The sequence below is a fragment of the Podarcis muralis genome, chromosome 3 (assembly GCF_964188315.1).
Source record: "Podarcis muralis chromosome 3, rPodMur119.hap1.1, whole genome shotgun sequence".
Taxonomy (NCBI): domain Eukaryota; kingdom Metazoa; phylum Chordata; class Lepidosauria; order Squamata; family Lacertidae; genus Podarcis; species Podarcis muralis.
This window is the reverse complement of record NC_135657.1, coordinates 96,662,455-96,682,934: the sequence shown is the minus strand read 5'-3', so window position 1 is coordinate 96,682,934 and position 20,480 is coordinate 96,662,455. Positions and strand designations below refer to the sequence as shown.

At 40.7% G+C, this 20,480-nt stretch overlaps 1 protein-coding gene across 3 annotated transcripts; it reads right to left on the bottom strand.

Annotated features, from left to right (window-relative positions):
* Nucleotides 1–45: 45 nt before the first annotated feature.
* FBXO25 (F-box protein 25) lies at nt 46–20,132 on the bottom strand. Of its 3 annotated transcripts, none has more exons than XM_028722405.2 (11): nt 20,027–20,132; nt 16,887–17,029; nt 12,834–12,934; nt 11,678–11,727; nt 11,061–11,153; nt 7,347–7,440; nt 6,693–6,877; nt 5,255–5,437; nt 4,595–4,738; nt 2,757–2,783; nt 46–1,184 (listed from the first exon to the last, which is right to left on the bottom strand). In XM_028722405.2, the coding sequence occupies exons 2-11, from the start codon at nt 17,021–17,023 to the stop codon at nt 1,095–1,097; spliced, it is 1,104 nt and encodes a 367-aa protein (XP_028578238.2). In that variant the 5' UTR covers nt 17,024–17,029; nt 20,027–20,132; the 3' UTR covers nt 46–1,094. The 3 variants fall into 3 exon arrangements, with proteins under 3 accessions (XP_028578238.2, XP_028578236.2, XP_028578240.2); XM_028722403.2 differs by lacking the exon at nt 20,027–20,132 and adding an exon at nt 18,533–19,011; XM_028722407.2 differs by lacking the exons at nt 2,757–2,783; nt 20,027–20,132 and adding an exon at nt 18,533–19,007.
* Between the last annotated feature and the right edge of the window lie 348 nt (nt 20,133–20,480).

Sequence of the window (20,480 nt, the reverse complement as noted above, 5' to 3'; positions counted from 1 at the left end):
TATCAAGAAGCACTGGGTGCCAAGACAAAGAATTCCAGACAAGAATTAATAGGCAAAAAACATGATTTATTTGTGTACAAAACTAGATTCAAAACACACTGTGGTATGCAATGTAAGGCCTGTACTCACATGTATACTACATTATATTGGAATGATTGTTTCAAGATTTTCAGAACACGCTGCAAGTTGTTTTAAATTTGCCCTTTCTGAACTACACTATTACATATCGAGGTGGGGTGGGGGAGTAGCATCCAAGAGAGTGCTAGCCATTATTAGGCTATTTTCAGTTCCTCTGGAGTTAGCCAATAGTTTCCACAGCAGTAGCACGTAGCATTGCTGTACTTGTTACGAGAAACCACCACCATATAAAAGGATGGGACTATCATCAGAAAACTTCATCGCACTGCAGGAGCCAGCAATCAGCAGCTCACATTATTTAGGACACAATTAGGTTTGACATAATTAATAAAATATATTTTAAGAAAAATAAATATTCTGCATAATGTATTTACAAAATGGAGTTGGCTTCTTTCACAAGAGGATGCACAAGAGGTACACAAAACTATGTTTTTTACTGATGTGCAGAACTCAATAGCTGACATGGTATGTACAAAGAAGCCTACAGAGAATCTTCTAACATTTATAGGATGTGCAAATTGTGCACAACTGAAATAGGATGTGAAGGGGATGAAGACAAAGATCAAATAAGCAGGTTGTTTTTGGTCACCAAAAAGGAAACTGCCTACAGTTATCGACTAAAAATCACTATAGCCCTAACAAAAATGTTGTAAATCATCAATGTATTAACAGTTCCAAAATTTGACTAAAACTCCAATGACTCCTTTTGTAGACACCTTCTCCGGCTTCCACAGTACATCTTCCCTTGCAAAATGAAATATTCCTTCGGTTTGCCTGCTGCAAACTGAACATCTTACATGATGCTCTGGTCAGTATTCTCTCCTTTTGACCCTATGACATCCCTTTATAACTACAAAGCACATTCTGGGAAATATTGCACAAAAAGCATTATACATATACTGCATGACTGTACAAAAATATGTATGAAGAAATCACAAAGAATTAACGGATTGCACTTAAAATTTGAAGAGGTCTATGAAGTGCTGAGGAGAAACTGGCATGAAGCAGCTGTTGGGATCATTGGCTGTGCAGGGATGTCCTGTATCCTAAAAAAATGAAGGGCACAGTTATTCTCTCTTTGCATAGGCAGGCAGACTATTACTGGTTGCGAAGCAGTATCCAAAGCCAACAGTTTATACATAGTAGCTGCTACTATTTATAGATATCAAAATATTGCAACAGCAGTGCCGTTTTGAGAGAAAGATGCGTATCTTGTTCAAGGTCTCCTGCTTCTATCTTTAAATCACATATGAGGCAAGGCCTGGAGCCTCTTGGGAGCTCCAGTTGTACCCAGTGACCAATCCCATAGTTGCTCATGAAGGAAGTGCTTTTGTGACTGTAAGAACATAGTAAGCTGCCTCTTACAGAGCCAGACCCTTTAGGTCTGTCTAGTATTGTAATTGACTACATTGACCAGCAGATCTGCAGGGTCTTGAACCTTTGGGACATTTACATGCAAAGCATGAGCTCTTCCACTGAACTATGGTCATACTAAAGTGTACTTGTGCATGGTCTTCCTAAAGTGCACTTGTGCATTATACAGTACACATTTTTCTTTAGGTAGGCAGTGTAAAGAATCATGCATCCTTGCTTACTGAAGTATCATGATGAGGAAAAGGGTGCAAGTATAGGCAATGTATTTGCTCTACAGCTTGCTTGCTGGAGTGCAATATACCCTGTTCTTCATCTGAAACACACAGTGGCTTTGACAGTGTAGGGTGAGGTGCAGGAGACCTGTGGTGGTGATGGTGGTCATCAAGATTAGCCCTTTTGTGCAGCAATCTGTTTTAAGACAGATGCAGAACAAATTAAAGGGATTCCAGTAAAAGTTTGATAAGGTGTTACAATATAATGCTTATATGTCCTTTTACTACTTATGCTGAACATCTCTTCATGTATTGCTTGCACATTCCCTTTCTGTTGTATAGTACAGTGGTACCTCTACTTACGTTCACTTCCGGTTATGTATCCTTCAGGATACATGCACGGCAAACCCGGAAGTATTTTTCCAGGTTTTGCTGTGCGTGCATGCGCAAAAGCGCTCTATGCGCCACACGCATGCGCAGAAGCGGCACCTCCGGATACACACACCTTGGGATCTGACCAGAGCTCCGGAACGGATCCTGTGCGCAACCGGAGGTACCACTGTAAATGCGCATGGATATAAACCTTGTAAATAAAAATGAAACCATGCAAATTTTCCCATGCCTACTTAAATGTAAGCCAGAATGAGTTCAATGGGACTTTCTTTCTCCTGGATAAGTGCAATATATAGGATTGCAGCCTAAATAAATGAAAGCATTCCTGGTCATTAGCAACCTAAAAAACACAGCCTTTAAACATAATACAACTTCTCAGGAGAATTAGCTACATTCCTGTGACAAAGTTTAAGAGAGGAGTTCATTGGAAACTTCATTTGATTATATCAGACACTGAATCTTTTTTATGTAAGGTTTAAAAAGCAGGATTTTATAGCCAAGAAAAGAATTCTAGAAATCTGAATTAAGTGAGAGAACAACATGTTCAGGGCTGTGACATTACATTAACAAGGATCTTATTTGCTTCAGCTATGTGACATAGATACAGAAGAAAGGCAGGATGAAATGCACATAAAGTACCTTGAGTAACAAAGCAAGGTGGTAGTCCTTTTGAGGAAGTCATGAAGGAAGAAACAGGTAGAGGGGCAGAGACGCAAAAGAGAGGAAGATTTTATTGGACAGAATGACAAGCAGCAGAGTTCAGTACATGATATACAACAGCTTTCTGCAGGGCATTCCTATCTAGACAATTTTACTGGTTAGAAAAGTTATCCTGCTTATAAGAAATGAAAAATGAAAAATAAATAAATAAAAGGTCAGGAATTGGCATCAATCATGTGAAAGAATTTTTTTGCACTGTATGTCTGTGATAATTAAAGTCCTTGATCAGGAAACAAAAAGGGGAACTTTACTTTGCCACTCTGACCCCAGCAGATATTTAAAGAATTCGGCCACCTTCATTATCTCAAACACCAAAGATTTTCTCATAAGATGCCTGTAGGCGGACATCATATCCTCAAAGCAGTACCTGGAAGTATGTTCTGCTAAAGCAACAGAGCTTGAGTCCAAGAAAGCAGACATGAGATCTCATTGCAAGTACCTTAGAACACTATGAGAGTTAAACATCAGCGACTGCGAATGAATTATATTGAATACTTCGCCTCTCATATCTTTACCCTTTTCAGAGTTTCTTTATTACCACATTTCCACATGAGGTTCTTCAACTACCTCTGAGCTTGTATTGTATTATTTGTGTTAAAAGTCCAGTAAGTGCCCATCCAGATAGACATAAGATTCTAGCACATGCTCTTACTGCAAACATGATTCAAGCAAGAGCTGCTATATGCCACATGTAAATACATTATTTGGAGCAACTTCAGTTGCTGCTAGATGTCCTAGTTAGTGGGATACTGGAGTACCTTGAACGTACAGCTTTTGTGAGTTTCTAATGTAATGATTAAAGGGAAACTCATGCTGGAGAAATCTACATAGTCCTGAAGCTTGTACAACTAAGAGTTTGTAAAACTGCTATTTTGCTATTTGATACCTCTGAATAAGGACAGGCAAATGTCAATTTTTGTTTCTCGTTTTTCCAGTCTTACGTTCCTCATATCAGGTTGTGATTTTTCCCTTTAAAAACTTCTCTTGACAATCCACCTGTATTTTAGTGCTATTTTCTCCTAATATACATATTTCTTGCAAAGAAATTTTCCCTGTTCTACTGTATTTTTTGTCTGTTATTTTCACTAATATATGCATTTCTATGCACTTTTTGTATGAATTACTTGGCAGGAGAACTGCATTGCAAAATTCAGAAAAGTATGAATTTGGAAAATAGCTACACTTTTGTTTGCGTATTGTTTCATAACATTAAATAGATTTGCCTTCAAACTGAATTAAAATCTCTCCCCCCATCTCTATATCTGACAAGAAAGAATCACAACCAGGCAACTGGAAAGGAAACTTTTTGCAAATGCCCATTTGTCTTTTTAGACCAGAAATCATTAAAAAGGAAAACACACGAGCAGGCAGCATAACAAGAGCTAAGGAAAGACTAACTTTTTCAGACCTATCTCTAAGTCAAGTTCCCCCACTGTAATCCCCCTTTTGGCTATTATGCACAGACTCAGGAAGTGGAAGCTTCCATTTGCAAATATTTAAGTTGCTTTCAGTGTTGTGTTTGGCAAGCCCCCGATGTGCTCTAAAAATAAATTCCCCAAATATTTAATTGTTAAACATAGTACAAAGCTGAACTTTTACATTCTGAATTTGTTTTGAAAGCTATTCATATTTCAGACCAGCAGACTATTCTAGTTTGTGAAACGGAAACTCTATATATAAGACTACTCCTCCCTCTGATTGTTTCCTCAGTTACTGAATAGTTTCCAACCTAATATTCTAGGCATTTCATTTCTTACCTTCCAGAAGAGAATACTGCAATGGCGACAGAAATGCAAGGTATCTCCATATTGTTCCTTTATAGGGTAACATTTCTGAAGTGCAAAGAACATCAGCTTCCAGTCAATATGACCTTTTTCTGACAGAATAGGGTGCCTATAGAACTGAAGAGAAAGGTAACATTTGAAGGCTATTGTGCTGTTTTAACCAGCATCTGACTCTGATTTTTTTAAAAAAACCATTTAGCTATGAAAAGTAATGGGAAGTCAGATGTGAAATATTTTAAGAGACTGTGCAGATGTCGACGCCCATTTCCCATCATTTTTGACCATTGCCCATTCTGGAGGGCTGTAGGGTATAGTCCCCGTGCTAAAAAAAAAAGGTTATTATTTACAAATGGTTATACTCTACATATTTGATGTGATCAAAGCTAGTTGTAGGACTATGCATGCTTATTACAGAGCAGGTCCAAATTCAGGAACATTTACTGAGCAGTAAACATCAGACTGTGCCATGCATTTACACTCATATGCACTCTTAATTGGAGACAGTTCCATTGAAACCAATGGGATTGATTTCCAAATACATTTTCTTATCATGAACACATGAGAACACTCCCATGTGTTTTCTGTTGGTATACACAGCCTCTCTCAACTCTAAAATAACAAAGTTCCTCTAACCTGTTTTTCAGCAAAATGGTACAGGCAAAGCTTTTTCCATAACTGCCTGTCTTCACTGAGCATATACAATGTGGGAGACACTTGGCCCAAAGTGATAATGTCCCAGCAGTCTGAGAATCTATACAAGATGTTGTTCAGCATATGTAAAGGGAGATCGCAGAGTGTAAGTCCATTGGTGACTTGCTGAAAAACAAGTTAACAACAGTTAGTTGTAAGTTCAAAAGTAAACTCACTATTTCAATTTGAGCAGCCTTAAGTGTGTTTGTTTTCTCCCGCCAAACACTCAAATCTAAACAGCTAAATTCATCTGAAGGTTGAAATCCTAATGCCACATAAAGGTAAGGTAAGGTAAATGACCCCTGGACGGTTAAGTCCAGTCAAAGGCAACTATGGTGTCCAGCACTCATCTCACTTTAAGGCCAGGGGAGCAGGTGCTTGCCCACAGCTTTCTGGGTCATGTGGCCAGCATGACTAAACCACTTCTGGTGCAATGGGACACCGTGACGAGTGCCAGAGTGCATGGAAACGCCATTTGTCTTCCCGTCTCAGCAATACCTATTTATCCACTTGCACTGGTAAGCTTTCAAACTGCTAGGTTGGCAGAAGCTGGGACAGACCAAAGGGTGCTCACCGTGTCATGTGGATTCAAACTGCTGACCTTCTGATCAGCAAGCCCAAGAGGCGCTGCGCCACCCGAGACCCCTAATGCCACATACCTGGAAACAAGCCCCATCAAACTCAATGGGACTTGCTTCTCAGTAGATATGGCTAGGATTGCACTGTAATTCATCACAAAACTTGCTGAGTTTACGCTTTATTGTGAAAAGAAAAAGGCAACAGTTGTTAAAGTGGTCCCCAATTTTGCCATTTGCCTGGATCCAATGTGGTGTGGCTTTTCCTGCAACACCTGCTGCATCCAGATGTTGTGGAAGATGCTGTCCTGTCCCTGTCTGCCAGTCTGTATGCAGAACGGGGAAGGGGCACAATCTTGCGCTTTGCTTCAGGTAGTTAAGTGTCTTTGGGGCTGGTCCTAAATGCCAACTATTAATGCATTTTTAATGGTTCTGACTAAACCTATAAAATATATTGTTAGAGGACCAAATAAATATTTTCATACAGCCACAGTACATTTTTGAAGGCTTAAATATCAGCAGATACCCAGTACTTTTGGGGAAGCAACTTGGTACAGGATGATGTCTTGAAAACAAAACATTGCCTATTTCACCATCACAGTTTAATTATCTTGGTGTCCGCTCTACTCAACAAATGTTGATTATTTTTTTTAAAAAACCTGCTTTATGCCTGTTTATAATTCCGTATCAGAGAGGAGGGGGAGGACAGAGAGAGGCAGACAAATGACACCCTGGTGTCACCCCCAGATAAAAGGATTTCACAGCTCAAACGTCACATTTAACAGAGACATAAAAGCTGGGTATACCTTGGGTATTTGAAGATTATTGAGCTGCTGCTGCCACAGAAGGATGGTTTCCAACCGGCAAATCCAAATATTGATGTTTCCTACTAGCACCGATTTCCCCACGCCCCGTATTAATATGCACAGCGCAGAACTCAGCTCCTGAAGAAGGTCTTTGATCAGACGTGGGTTGTACTGGTCCTCCAGAACTTCAAGTGGGAATTTAGAAACACACATGAGAATTCTTGCTTTCCTACTACACTTTACATTTATTTTAAACAGCTGAAAAGCTGATCCATTGTCGTTTTATAATCTTAAAGGTAACAGCCAAGAATTGCTGCCCCAGCAAATAAATGCATATGGCAGGACCAAGGATCTGGGGTTTCCAGCACGATGGCCTTGTTCACACAACATGGCAAGCTGAACTATAGCTTAGCTGGGCCAACTAGATGTGGGAGCTCTTGGAGAGGAGCATGCAAATGTGGTGATCTGCCGCTGTCTTTTTTATTCCCACACTGCGCTAAGCCAGTGCATTCCTCCTCCAACAACCCCACTCACTGACCTGCATGCAGTTTCTTGTTATCCATGGCTACTAGGCAAGTGCTTTCTTAAAACCTAAACAGCAATTGATCAAAATGCCAAAGTGTCATTTGCAGCTATGGAAATTTGTGTCCTTACCTTTGCAAACAATTTTGTCCAAGATATTGAAATAGTTCTTTTGAGCTGCACCGCTCAATGAAGTTAACTGGGATTTTGCTATTAATTGCAAAAGCTAAAAGATAATAATTGTGTATTAGAAGATGTGTAACAAATAAGCCACCATTAGTTATGTTCTTTAGATTCCTCAACATACAGCATAGGTGGGGGAGGAAGGGGTAGAGTCCCTTCCCTTACTCCATTTCTCCCATGTCAAGTTTTAGTTTGTTAGCTCCTTGGGGCAGGGAAATAGCAATCAGGTGGGCAGGCAGATGAGCTGCCCTCATGATATTTGTGTCACTGTGGCTTACCTGCATGGGGCAGGGTGGCAGCAAGATCAGTGCTGTGCAGATGTGACAGCATGTTTACTCATAAGTGAAGTATCGCTGTGTTCAATGGGGCTTTTTATTACTCTTTCTAGGCTTCTCATAGTATATGTTTAAGATAAACACACATAAACACACTTTCTCAGGCAACGTTCACATTTAAGCATGAAGTTCAGAGTTGTCGTGCCAATGTCTTCTTAGCCCTAACTGTGATTATTGCCGCTGCCAATATAATAGTTGGCTTGTGGTCAAGCTCTAGAAGGGAGCTGGTTGAGTGGAGGAATGTACAACCTCTCCATTTGGCTTAGCTATGGTTGAGCAAATTATTATTATTAAATTTGTATACCACCCTTCATTCCAGGATCAGAGGGTGGTTCACAACATAGTATAGCTGATCCTTAGCAGCAGTATGTCTGCATTAGCCTACAAATGTGAGCTACATTCAAAACAAAGCTGCTCCCAGGAGTCACCTTTGACAGAGAAATCTGACCACCACCATCCCCGTGTCTTTGGGAACATGAATAGACACTAAACAAAAAAATAAGATCACATTTGGTCACTGGAAGGCCCATTTTGTTTGTTGGCAGAAAGTGGCAGATAAATTATAGTCAAACAGCATGAACTAAAATGCAGACTCCTAACCAAAGCTGTTTAATACATCAGTTTACAGAATGGAAATGAGTAAAAATAAAGTCCAGTATCCAAAGAGATGCTTTAGGCAGGCTCAAAGGTTTGTGTACAACCGATTCTGAAATTTTCATTTTCCAAATGTAGCTTGCCAGGTGACACATGGGGGATGTCACTGCAGAAACAAGTCTAAAGTCCTTGTAGGGAATACAGGTACAGCCAAGTAGTCTGTTGGTACTGGTCTATAATAGTTCAGAACCACAAAGAGCATCATGGTAAGACTCTCAGAGATATCACACAAAGGACCCCCGGAGAACTCTTTTCTGATTGCTTGAGACATTGTCACTTTACAATAAAACCCAATGTCAGTTTTTAATCTGAGAAATGGAGGCAATTATTTGGCTCTAGTTTAAGATGAACTCTCTTAAAGTTAGCAACCTTCTGAATATACAGAGTGTGTGTGTGTGTGTGTGTGTGTGTGTGTGTGTATATATATATATATATATATATATATATATGCTTTCGTAGATTTTCACGGGTACAGGAATGCAGGTTTTGGTGTCCTCGGGTGTCTTCCCGTGTAAAAGTTGGGGTGTCTAGGCGACGTTTCGACGAGGTCTCACTCGTCATCTTCAGGCTGGTGTTTTCGGCTTCTTGTTACTGGAACAGAGCAGGATCTCAGTGTTTGAGTTCCTATAAATACTGTTGAGGGGGTGTGGTGTATAGCCTCCAATGTTTTGGGCAGAGAGGAGGTTCCCAGGCTAGTGTGCCTTTTCTTCTTTTGTTCCTTAATTGCTTGAGGGATATCTTGCGTGATTTCTTGAGTGATATCCTGAGTACCACTTAGGTGGGTCATTAGGTGTGGATTAGTTGCTAAAGCCTTTGTGTCTTGACCTCTTGAACTTTGTGAAGAGTTTTTCTGAGAAGATGGCTGTACTGCACTTAGTTGTGCTCTGGCTTGGCTTCGTGTATAGGGGCGAGCTGTGGTTTTGTGGCCTGTGCCAGCCAGATCTGTGTAGGGATTGCAGGGGGGTGCAGCATCCGGAGGTGCCACCATGGTTTGGCTACTGGATGGTGTCTGTAATTTATCTGTGGAGAGGGTCTGGGTTTGGGTCTGGTGTGGTTGATTGGTGATGGCGTTCTGTGTGCCTCTGGATCTGGTGTCAGTTTTTGTGGGGAGGGCTAATTTCCAGATGTCTGGCAAGCGGGATGTGTCGTCACGCTTGTTCATGTTGTGAGGGTGTTTCTCTATCTCGATGGCTTCCATGATTATTCTCTTGTGGTGATGTTCCATGTTAGAGAGCAATTTGGAATCTGCAAAATTAATTTCGTGTCCTGTTTCTTTCATGTGTTGGAAAAGAGAGGAAGTTTTTTCTTCTTTTTTGACGGCATTCTTGTGTTCTGCGATACGTGCATTTATTCGTCTGTTTGTTTGTCCAATGTACGTGGCTGGGCAGACTTTGCAGGGTATTTCATAGACCCCTTGGTTTTCCAACTGGATTTTATCCTTGGGGTTTCTGAGGATATTGGCTATTTTTTGGTTGGCGCAAAAGGCTGTTTTGATATTGTGTTTATGGAGGATTTTGCTAATTTTATCTGTAGTGCCCTTGATATAAGGAAGGAGGGCCATGCCATTGTTTTCTTCTGTGTCTTGGTTTTTTGGGGGTGTTTCTTTTTGGAAAAAAGAAATAAGAAAAAAGATAAAATCCAGTTGGAAAACCAAGGGGTCTATGAAATACCCTGCAAAGTCTGCCCAGCCACGTACATTGGACAAACAAACAGACGAATAAATGCACGTATCGCAGAACACAAGAATGCCGTCAAAAAAGAAGAAAAAACTTCCTCTCTTTTCCAACACATGAAAGAAACAGGACACGAAATTAATTTTGCAGATTCCAAATTGCTCTCTAACATGGAACATCACCACAAGAGAATAATCATGGAAGCCATCGAGATAGAGAAACACCCTCACAACATGAACAAGCGTGACGACACATCCCGCTTGCCAGACATCTGGAAATTAGCCCTCCCCACAAAAACTGACACCAGATCCAGAGGCACACAGAACGCCATCACCAATCAACCACACCAGACCCAAACCCAGACCCTCTCCACAGATAAATTACAGACACCATCCAGTAGCCAAACCATGGTGGCACCTCCGGATGCTGCACCCCCCTGCAATCCCTACACAGATCTGGCTGGCACAGGCCACAAAACCACAGCTCGCCCCTATACACGAAGCCAAGCCAGAGCACAACTAAGTGCAGTACAGCCATCTTCTCAGAAAAACTCTTCACAAAGTTCAAGAGGTCAAGACACAAAGGCTTTAGCAACTAATCCACACCTAATGACCCACCTAAGTGGTACTCAGGATATCACTCAAGAAATCACGCAAGATATCCCTCAAGCAATTAAGGAACAAAAGAAGAAAAGGCACACTAGCCTGGGAACCTCCTCTCTGCCCAAAACATTGGAGGCTATACACCACACCCCCTCAACAGTATTTATAGGAACTCAAACACTGAGATCCTGCTCTGTTCCAGTAACAAGAAGCCGAAAACACCAGCCTGAAGATGACGAGTGAGACCTCGTCGAAACGTCGCCTAGACACCCCAACTTTTACACGGGAAGACACCCGAGGACACCAAAACCTGCATATATATATATATATATATATATATATATATATTACAGTAAGTTAAATTCAATCACAGAACTACATAGTACAAGAGCATCTTACTTTTACCACGTAATTGAACCTTCTGATGTCCTGAATTGCACTTGAAAAATCTAAGCGATTAAAAGCTTCTCCCAGCGTGCAATAGCCATGTCTCTTGAAAAGAAAAATGGGGGAGGGGGAGAAACATGTTAGAGTCACAAAAGAAGCCTTCCTGGAGAGGATAAATGTGCAAGCCTGGAATGTACCACCCACACAAATCACATAGCTGCTAATGTCCCACAGTCACCTAGCTACCCATTTCCCCAATACTCATGACATATGGGTTGGGAAGTAGAAGGAAAAAATAAGTTGCTGCTTTGGGAGCCGTTGTTCATGCTGCCTCCTACATTCACCAGTGGCCATTCTCTCCATCTGTCTACATATGGAAAGTATTATGCAGTAGTATTGTGCTTTAGTATGTTCAAGCTAGCATATGCAAGGTATAAGGAAAAACCCACAACACTGAAGCTTTGAAATCTGAATTACTCTTCCCTATGCAACTGCTATCTGATGCTGACTCTCCCCCCAACCGACTAGCTAAATAAATAAGAGTGCAGCTAGCTAATAAATACATTAGCATGTGTGGATTAATTAAATGGATAATTACCAAAAGCACATAAATCATGCCCACCACTTACTTCTTTAGTACTTTCTTTATGAACATATATCCATTTTTCACGATAGAAGCCTGGAAGCAAGATAAGGAACACCCTTTTTAATATTCTGCTGCAGATGTACTGATTTACGAGTAAGGAAGACAAAGATTCCCCATCAAAAACTAGTAGGCAATCATATGCAAATTCTTTTGCAAAAAAGTTCTAACAATCTTTAATAATATGTGAGGGAAAGGTGGAAAGGTTTTCCACCAATTTTTTAAAAACCAAAACTACTGTCCTGTCCACCTGTGGCACTATGCATATGAAAGCAGATTTCTCTGTGTGTATCCCTGCCTAAAGCCATGGTATAGAGTTACAAAGACAAGTCAGTGATCTTTCTACCTCCTCTTCCAGTGCAGCTACAGAGGAGTTTGGAACTTCCACTTCTGACTACTTGCAGTTTGTCATGTAATGACAAACCCTAGTTAGCAGAAACAAGTCCATTTCAAACCAAATTTTTGATGCTAGTTCATTTTCTCTAAGTGTAGTTAAGATTAGCCACAATTTAGGGCTCAGACACAACACTGAACTATAGTTAATCAAGAATGGAAGTAAAAACATCCAGTCTCAGCAATTTTGTGGGATAAGCATGGCCAACACCACATTAATTAACAATCCCATCAGACACAGTTATGTGAATGATTGCTTGGAAGAATCATGAAAGTCACTGTGATGCAAAGAATCATGCAAGAAATAAACCAAAATCTATCTGATTTAGGGGAAGCACACTTTCAAGTAAATTTCTGTAAGTCCTGGGTACATTTTAGAAATATTTGAAATGAGCTCTTGATTTTACCTCCCACCAGCAGGCTACATACACCCACAATCAAAATTGCACAGATGCTAGTTTACTAAAGTTCACTGTTGGTAAAAGTAAGCCTCCCTATTATTATGTTAAGAACAAAACCCTCAACCAATATTCTTTTTTCATTACCTTCCCTTACCATTTTTACATGGAGTGTGTGCAAATGATTAGCATGTTACACATGTCATTTGTTTCCACTAAAATAATTCTTAGCTACTCTAGCATTCTCAAATACATAAGTATTTGCATTATGTATAGGTTCTGCTGAAATACACTGGAAAGCAAACTTACACTGTCAACTATTATCAGAACTAAAAAATTGTTTAGTCTTACACTGAGATTTTGCATTGTTCCTAAAATGATCCTTTTTCCTTTTCTTGCTTGCAAATTCACAATCATCAGCACAGTATATTTCTTCATCATTATCTAAGATGCTGAAAGGAAAAAAAATCCATTTAAAGAACCAATCCCTCAGATACAATTGAACAAACCACAGTATGTGAAGGTAGGAATGAGTCATTTGCATTTCAGAGTTTCATGTTGTTTTGATGGCTGTTGGTTTTACCAGTGCAACAACTCAATCCTATGCATGTACCGGTATACTTGAAGGTAAATCCCACCATATTGAGTTATGCTTATTCTCAGGTAAGTGTTTGTGATTTCAGCCTAAGGGTTTATGTACACTTATCTGAGCATAAGCCCCACTGAACATAATAGGCCTTTATTTTCAAACAAACATATAAAATCACACTGTTGCTTCAAATACCTAGACTAGCAGGGAGGGGGGTTAAATATGTTCCCTGTTCCTGTTTTGCAAATGCAAATAATTTTTTTTTTTAATGAACGAGTTAGAAAGCACTCATCTCAATACAGATCCTGGAGAACCCTACCTATTTACATGCCGCAATTGTGAAATCTGCCTGTAGGTTCCTACTCTGCTTCCTGTTCTTTAACCCAGTAGTCTTCAACCTTTTCAGACTCAGGGCCCACTTTTAATCCAAACATGCATTGTGAGACCCTTTTCCTAACCTTTTACCTTATATTTGCATGGTGGTAGTGCTCCTGCTGCGACCCACCTTGGATCAGGCCATGAAGACCAGTGCTTTAACCAATTACTATTCCAAACGAGGACCCACCCTCTTATCCCATAATAGGATACTATCATGGAGTCTTGGGTGAGGGACTTGGTTTAAAAACATTGAAAGTCTAAGTACAGAAGGTCTCCTAGATCACCCCTGTCCACATGCTTGTTGACTCACAAAGAAACAAATGCATGTGTTTATTTACAAACTGCTTTTATGTAGCCTTGTGAATCAATTACCAAGAAAGCAATTTCATTTATCATTCACATATGCAAAACACAGAAAATATCTGTGGTAAATAATGCTAAAATAAATCATATTTTTCTGTTGTGAATTGTTTTGAATTATTTTAATAGTGTTGTTATAGTATAATAAATCCTCTAGATATTCTTATAAATTCTACACTACTCAGACTGATCCAGTTCCAGTGATCGCTACTTTAAAAATCACCCACCACCCAAAAAACCCTCATATGCAATATGTTAGTTTTTTGCAAGCTACGAAAGGGTTCTGTCCAGATGATCAGTATTTTGCAGGAGGGGTTCAAGGACATACCCATACCATGCTAAGCCTCTTCAGCACTCAAAATCAGGGGTTAGCATTACACTACCTGCAATATGTCAAGTCCTCTGAAAGAGATGGCAACCCTGTCATAATGTCCTAGAGGCTCAGTTTATTGACAATCCTTTTGCAAGTTTAAAAAGAATCTAGGATATAGAAAATAAAATTGCTAAAAGTGAGTTTGATGTGGAAAGCTATTTAGAAGGTTTACAACAACTTGTAAATTAAAGCTTTTTATTTTCACACAGAAAACTGAAAGGTGCACTAGTTATAACAACACAAGACAAAGCACTCAGTTTTCCAAAACACTGATAACCTGAGATTGTTTCCTTTGCAAAGAAGTTAGCCTCACACAGATAAGCAAAACTGCTGAAGCTTTACAGCACAAAGTGTACAAAAGGAAAGTAAAATTACTTTATCTTCCCATCTTTATTCTGACAGGAAAATTGTATACATGCATTTCCCCCCCACTCACCAGTGTTCACTTTTATTAAAACAGCTGAGTTTGTCAAATGAAGGTATTTATCACTGTCAATTCAGAGTTTTAAAAAGCATTCACAGTATAGCCTGGATGTTGTAAATCACCAAGGCAAGAAAAATAAAGATTTTTTTTTTTGTCGCGGGGAGGGGAGAGGAGGAAAATCACACACTAATCTGGAGGATTAAACAGCAAATATTAAAATGGTATTGCACATCAGGAATTTAACAAAGCATCTCACCAACTTTCCAAATGAATCAGAGAGATCTAGCATAGTATTGAATGACTTTTGAAGTCTCTTCTAGTTGGGCATGGGTCTTTCTTTACAGTGGACTAGCCACTATTTGATGAGCTGTCAGAGAACAGAGCTCAATTTAAAGGAGACCTCTGTTTGAAAGACTGAATCATCAGAAGGGAGATTATGGTCCTTGAAGTTGGCTACGAATAGTCAGCGGTAGGGCAGCAGACAGAGAAGGCACATAGGCCACCTGTTTCCCACAGACTTTCCAGTGATGGTGAGATGCATCTCCACTTAAATTATGGAAAATATTTCTAAATTTGTATATTCAATTTTTTCCAGCTAGAAGTGGCCACCCTTGCCCAATAAAACCTGAATTAAGCAACAGCCTACAATCCACATTTGAACAAGTTTAACACAGCCTTGCACTGGCAAAAACTTGTATCAAAGTCAAATTTCCCTGATTTTCTAAGACAACTGAGGCAGAGCGATTCAATTCTACCCTGCTTGCCTTACACAAGTCATGCCGCCACAGCTGGAAGCTGTGAGCAGTATGCCTGTTCAAAAGTTATTTGACTGCAAAAGTTATTTCATTGCAAGTCACCCAGGCAAGAAACTCAGTGTAGGAGCACAATCCCTTCTATAGGTCTAGGTCTGAGCAACACCTGGCACACTGCTAACACCAAACAGATATAAGGGCTTATCTTTTGCCAGTTTGGGGAAATAACAACAAAAACTAAGGGGCAAGACAAAATATCATTTTATTATGAATACCACTTTACCATTAGAATTGTCTGTGACTATTAACTATGTGGTTTATGTGAATGCATGACGTGCTTATTTAGATCACTGAATGTCTGCATGCCACACAATATAAAAGCCATCCTAATATACACACTTCCTAATTTTTTCCCTGAAAGAAGGCTTGATTGGCCTGTTTGTTGCCACCAGCAAAACAGGTGCTTAGGTTTTCAAACATACGCATCCTTCATGCCCTTTGTAGTGAAGATCACATAGCAAGTCCCTCCAAGCCTGTAATTTCAAGCTTTTCACAACAATGACCTAGTTTTACCAAAATGGATCTAATAGCCCACCTTATATTTAAAACAGGCAAGTCTCCATGACAACACTGCATCAAATAATTAGGTTGTTACATTACTTCTGAAAGCCATATTATTTTAAATAACTAAAAGACAGCTTTTAGTTACCCTGCTCTTAAATAAAAGGTGGTGTCCCTTCTCCACAGAATAATCAGTGCATGTACCACCACACACTATCCCTACTGCATAGGGAAAAGAACAGGATATTATTTTGCAATATTCACAGCACTGTTACTTGTGTCATCCCACAAAATCCCACATAACCCAATGCAAAATCCAATAGCAAATTATTTTAAGTCAGTAACAGTAAGACACCTAACACTCTTTGTAGCTAGATGCAAAGTCCAAGTGATTTAACAATGCTGACAAATGTTTTACCTGGAAAAAAATTATACTGCCTACAGTCCTAAGGTTTGAAGTCCAAAAGCAACAGCTTTACTTCTAAAATGATTTTCATCCCAAATCCTTAAAACTATGCTTAGTTTCTAATTCCACAAACTACTGCATTTCAACTTTCTGGGCTTTAAGTGGGCACAATAAATTGTCTCTACACTCTTCTCTTACCTCCCATTCCTTGAACAAAAGTTTTCAATGCTATTTGTTTTGTATCCTGGTGGCAGTAATGGTCATGTGTTGTTGTTGTTTTTAAATCTAAGTGCCAGCTATGCAACACTTTACATAAAGAGGGCATCAGAAACTGCCCCTGCATGACTACTGTTCCTGACTGTACCTGTAACTTGAGCATCAAATCACTACATGAATTTGAGGAAAAAGTTCCTGCCGTGCTTAAGATCAGCAAATAAACAGACGGTTTCATCTCTGTGTTAAATACAGCCCTGAGATACATGCCCACCTAGAGAAAAATAGGCATTGATGTATAGCAGTATTAAGCTAATGAGAAGGGGCCCCTTCTTTTTCTTCTCTTACACATTATGACTGATGTTGTTAAGTTGATTGTTTTCATCCTCAAGTTCTGAGCTGCAGGGCTCACATCGCTTCCAACCATCTTCTGTCTTCATCCATCTCCACCCTGGAGATCGCCAATCCTGGCCCAGAAAAGGCATGGTTTCCTTAAAGGCAACAAATGATCAATGCAACTTTTAACAATGTTGTTGTTATGTCAGCAGGATGATATTTAGAAATTAACATCAAGAGAAACATTGTGGCAAAACATGGCAACAAAATAAAAGACATAGCTATGAAGATGAGAATATAAATGGCTATTAACCAATTTGGTCAGAGCATGCCTCCTTGTGTACAGTATTACGCTAAACATTTCATTGCAAGAAGATGGGAGGTAGCATGAAAGGAACAGAGGCCATGCCATTAGTATCCTGATCTAGTGCACACTTTTACCAGCACTGATCTAAATGGCACAATATGCTGAACACACAATATTGTTATGTCAAAGTAATTTGTTTCACTTAACATTTCACTCATAGTCACCTTGTAATAAGGTTTTGCTAAATAAAACAGAATATAAATTTCATTAAATAAAATAAAACAAATAATAGGCTGTTTCAGGAATGGTTGCATATGGTTAAAGCGGATTCATCAATCCTAAGAATGCTATCTACTATATGTTGTACCTCACCATGTCCATCACTCTGACATTCCACTTCCACCACCTCACTTTTCTTTGAACATCAAAACTCCTGCATATAGTCATAATAACTAGTAGCCATGGAGAGTCTTATTCCCCATGAAATCTCCTAAATAGGCTTTATAGCCATCTAAGTCAGTGGATTAATGATCAGAATATTTTGTAATACTTACCAACAAAATAAGTGTTGCAAAATATTTATTCTAACCCCATACACATATATAATGTCTTTCTTCCATCATGCTAAGTAATTTAGTGATATTAATACATAGATTCAATGGCACTGAACAGCAGAATATTCAGGCCGGTGCTATTTTACACAACACACATTTCATAAGATATAGAAATAAAATTCAACGTTTTAGTTACACAAGCAACCACCTTGCCCTTAGTTTTGCTAACCACAACTGTGTTTTCCACACTTCTATAACCTCAGTGGATGCCAAAATAGATTCTTAGACTCACACCACTTCATTCCATCTCATATTCTTTATAGCTACTCCCTTCTCCTGGCAACAAGCAAAGATGCAAACAAAATTCTGACAGTCCACACTCCTATCACCTGCTATCCAACTCTGGCCACAACTCTTGACCAAGAACAGCAGTCTCTGTGGCCCAATTCCAGGCTTGTGTATTTGACAGAGTCAGTAAAAAATTAGATAGATAGATAGATAGATAGATAGATAGATAGATAGATAGAACTAACAGACAGAGTTTGCTGAGATTTGGCAAAAGCGTTATTTCTATGCCTTTAAAACGTAGTATTTGAAATGAGTTTAACTTATTTAAGATACGATGGGTTGTTTTTGTTTGTCTTCTAAAACTGAAGTAAATGAAAATCGCACTTTGGTTAAAGAAGGGACCTTAACACAGAACTCCATTAGAATCTCCTACATTTAGTTATCAACATTTGTGACTAGTAGGCCCTGGACTCCCAACACTGGGACCTACTTTCTCCCCTCTTACTCACCTTCATGAAAGAAGGGTGATCAACATCACTTGTTCCCAAACACCTGCTCCAGGCTTTTAATGTACATATTTATTTTACCAGGCCTTTTATGAATCATAAGAACTGGATATCATTATTCCTATGAATGCTCTGAATCTGTTTCACTTGATTTTATATTGTTCTTAGGTTATATTTCTGTTTTAATTGATATTTTTATACTGAGCACGGTGCGCATCGCTTGGAGGATTTTAAAAACATAAATCTGTTTAGAAATGTTCTTAAATAAAGTTTCAATGACCTCTACTCCTGGCTATATACACACACATATGTACATTATATACACACACACACACACACACACACACACACACACGGGACGCGGGTGGCGCTGTGCGTTAAACCACAGAGCCTAGGACTTGCCAATCAGAAGGTCGGCGGTTCGAATCCCTGCTTCGAATCAGTGTAACCACTGATCATCCAGCTATAGTGTAGGGCTGCATACAGTGGTGTGAACTGGTGTTAAAGGTAAAGGGACCCCTGACCATTAGGTCCTGTCGTGACCGACTCTGGGGTTGCGGCGCTCATCTCACTTTAATGGCCGAGGGAGCCGGCGTACAGCTTCCGGGTCATGTGGCCAGCATGACTAAGCCGTTTCTGGCAAACCAGAGCCTAGGACTTGCTGATCAGAAGGTCAACGGTTTGAATCCCCGTGACGGGGTGAGCTCCCGTTGCTCAGTCCCTGCTCCTGCCAACCTAGCAGTTCGAAAGCACGCCAAAGTGCAAGTAGATAAATAGGTACCGCTCCGGCGGGAAGGTAAACGGCGTTTCCGTGCGCTGCTCTGGTTCGCCAGAAGCAGCTTAGTCATGCTGGCCACATGACCCGGAAGCTCCCTCGGCCAATAAAGCGAGATGAGCGCCGCAACCCCAGAGTCGGTCACGACTGGACCAAATGGTCAGGGGTCCCTTTACCTTTACTTTACACACACACACACACACACACACACACATATAATGTAAAATATTCTGTGTATAATATATACATATACACAGAGTAGAAAACCACACCTGAGGACAGAACTGTAGGGGGGGAACCAACACCCCCCTCACTGCTATGGGATATTGACCCTTCCCAATAACTTTTGAGGGGGCACCCCATTCATTTTGGGGGAAGGGGCTATACTACAGGCCAGGGGCTTTGGGGGCCACTTAGAGGCAGGGGTTTTTTTTTATAAGAAACCAGAGGATTTGTGTAAAACCTGGGGGGGGGAGAGAGGAACAAACTGAAGCCCCCCACCCATTGGAAGGACTCTTGTCCAAAATAATGAAGACGCTAAAAGCAACACACACACACCCTCTTGGCAGCCCCTGCCAGACACAGCCTCCCCCCTGCCTGCCCCTTTCTCCCCTGAGGGGACCCTCCTGTGACCGTTGGCCTTCCAACGGCCGCCTCCCCTCCCCCTCCAACGGCTCCCACACAACCTCCCCCCCCCCCCCCCGCCTTCCCGGCCTCCTCACCACAGTCGCTCCCAGCCAAGGCTGATACTGTCTCTATTGACCGAGACGTCGACGACAACAAGGAACTTCGCTTTCTCCGCCCCCCCCCCCCCTTCTTCGCTTTCCCCGCATTGGCTCTCCTGAGCGGCGCTTGTTGCCACCCGGCATCCCGGCCGCCGGTTGGCTGCTCGGGGCGTTGTGACGTCCCAGGTTCCACCTCCCACACATGTCACGTGACGAGGAGGGACCGGAGCACGTGTCAATGTTTTGGTCAGGAGGAGGAGGCTGGGAGAAGGAGGCGGGGTGGGGGCGGGGCCACGCTCCTCCCACCGCCCCCTGGGCGGAGCTAGGAGAACTCCGAGAAGCGAGATAGCGCAAGTCGTTCTGAACCGGCTCGGAGCAGCGTCGCTGCTTTGCATCGGATTGCAATTCATACAACCCGCTTTAGGAACAAAGTCCCGTGGAAGTAGCGCGT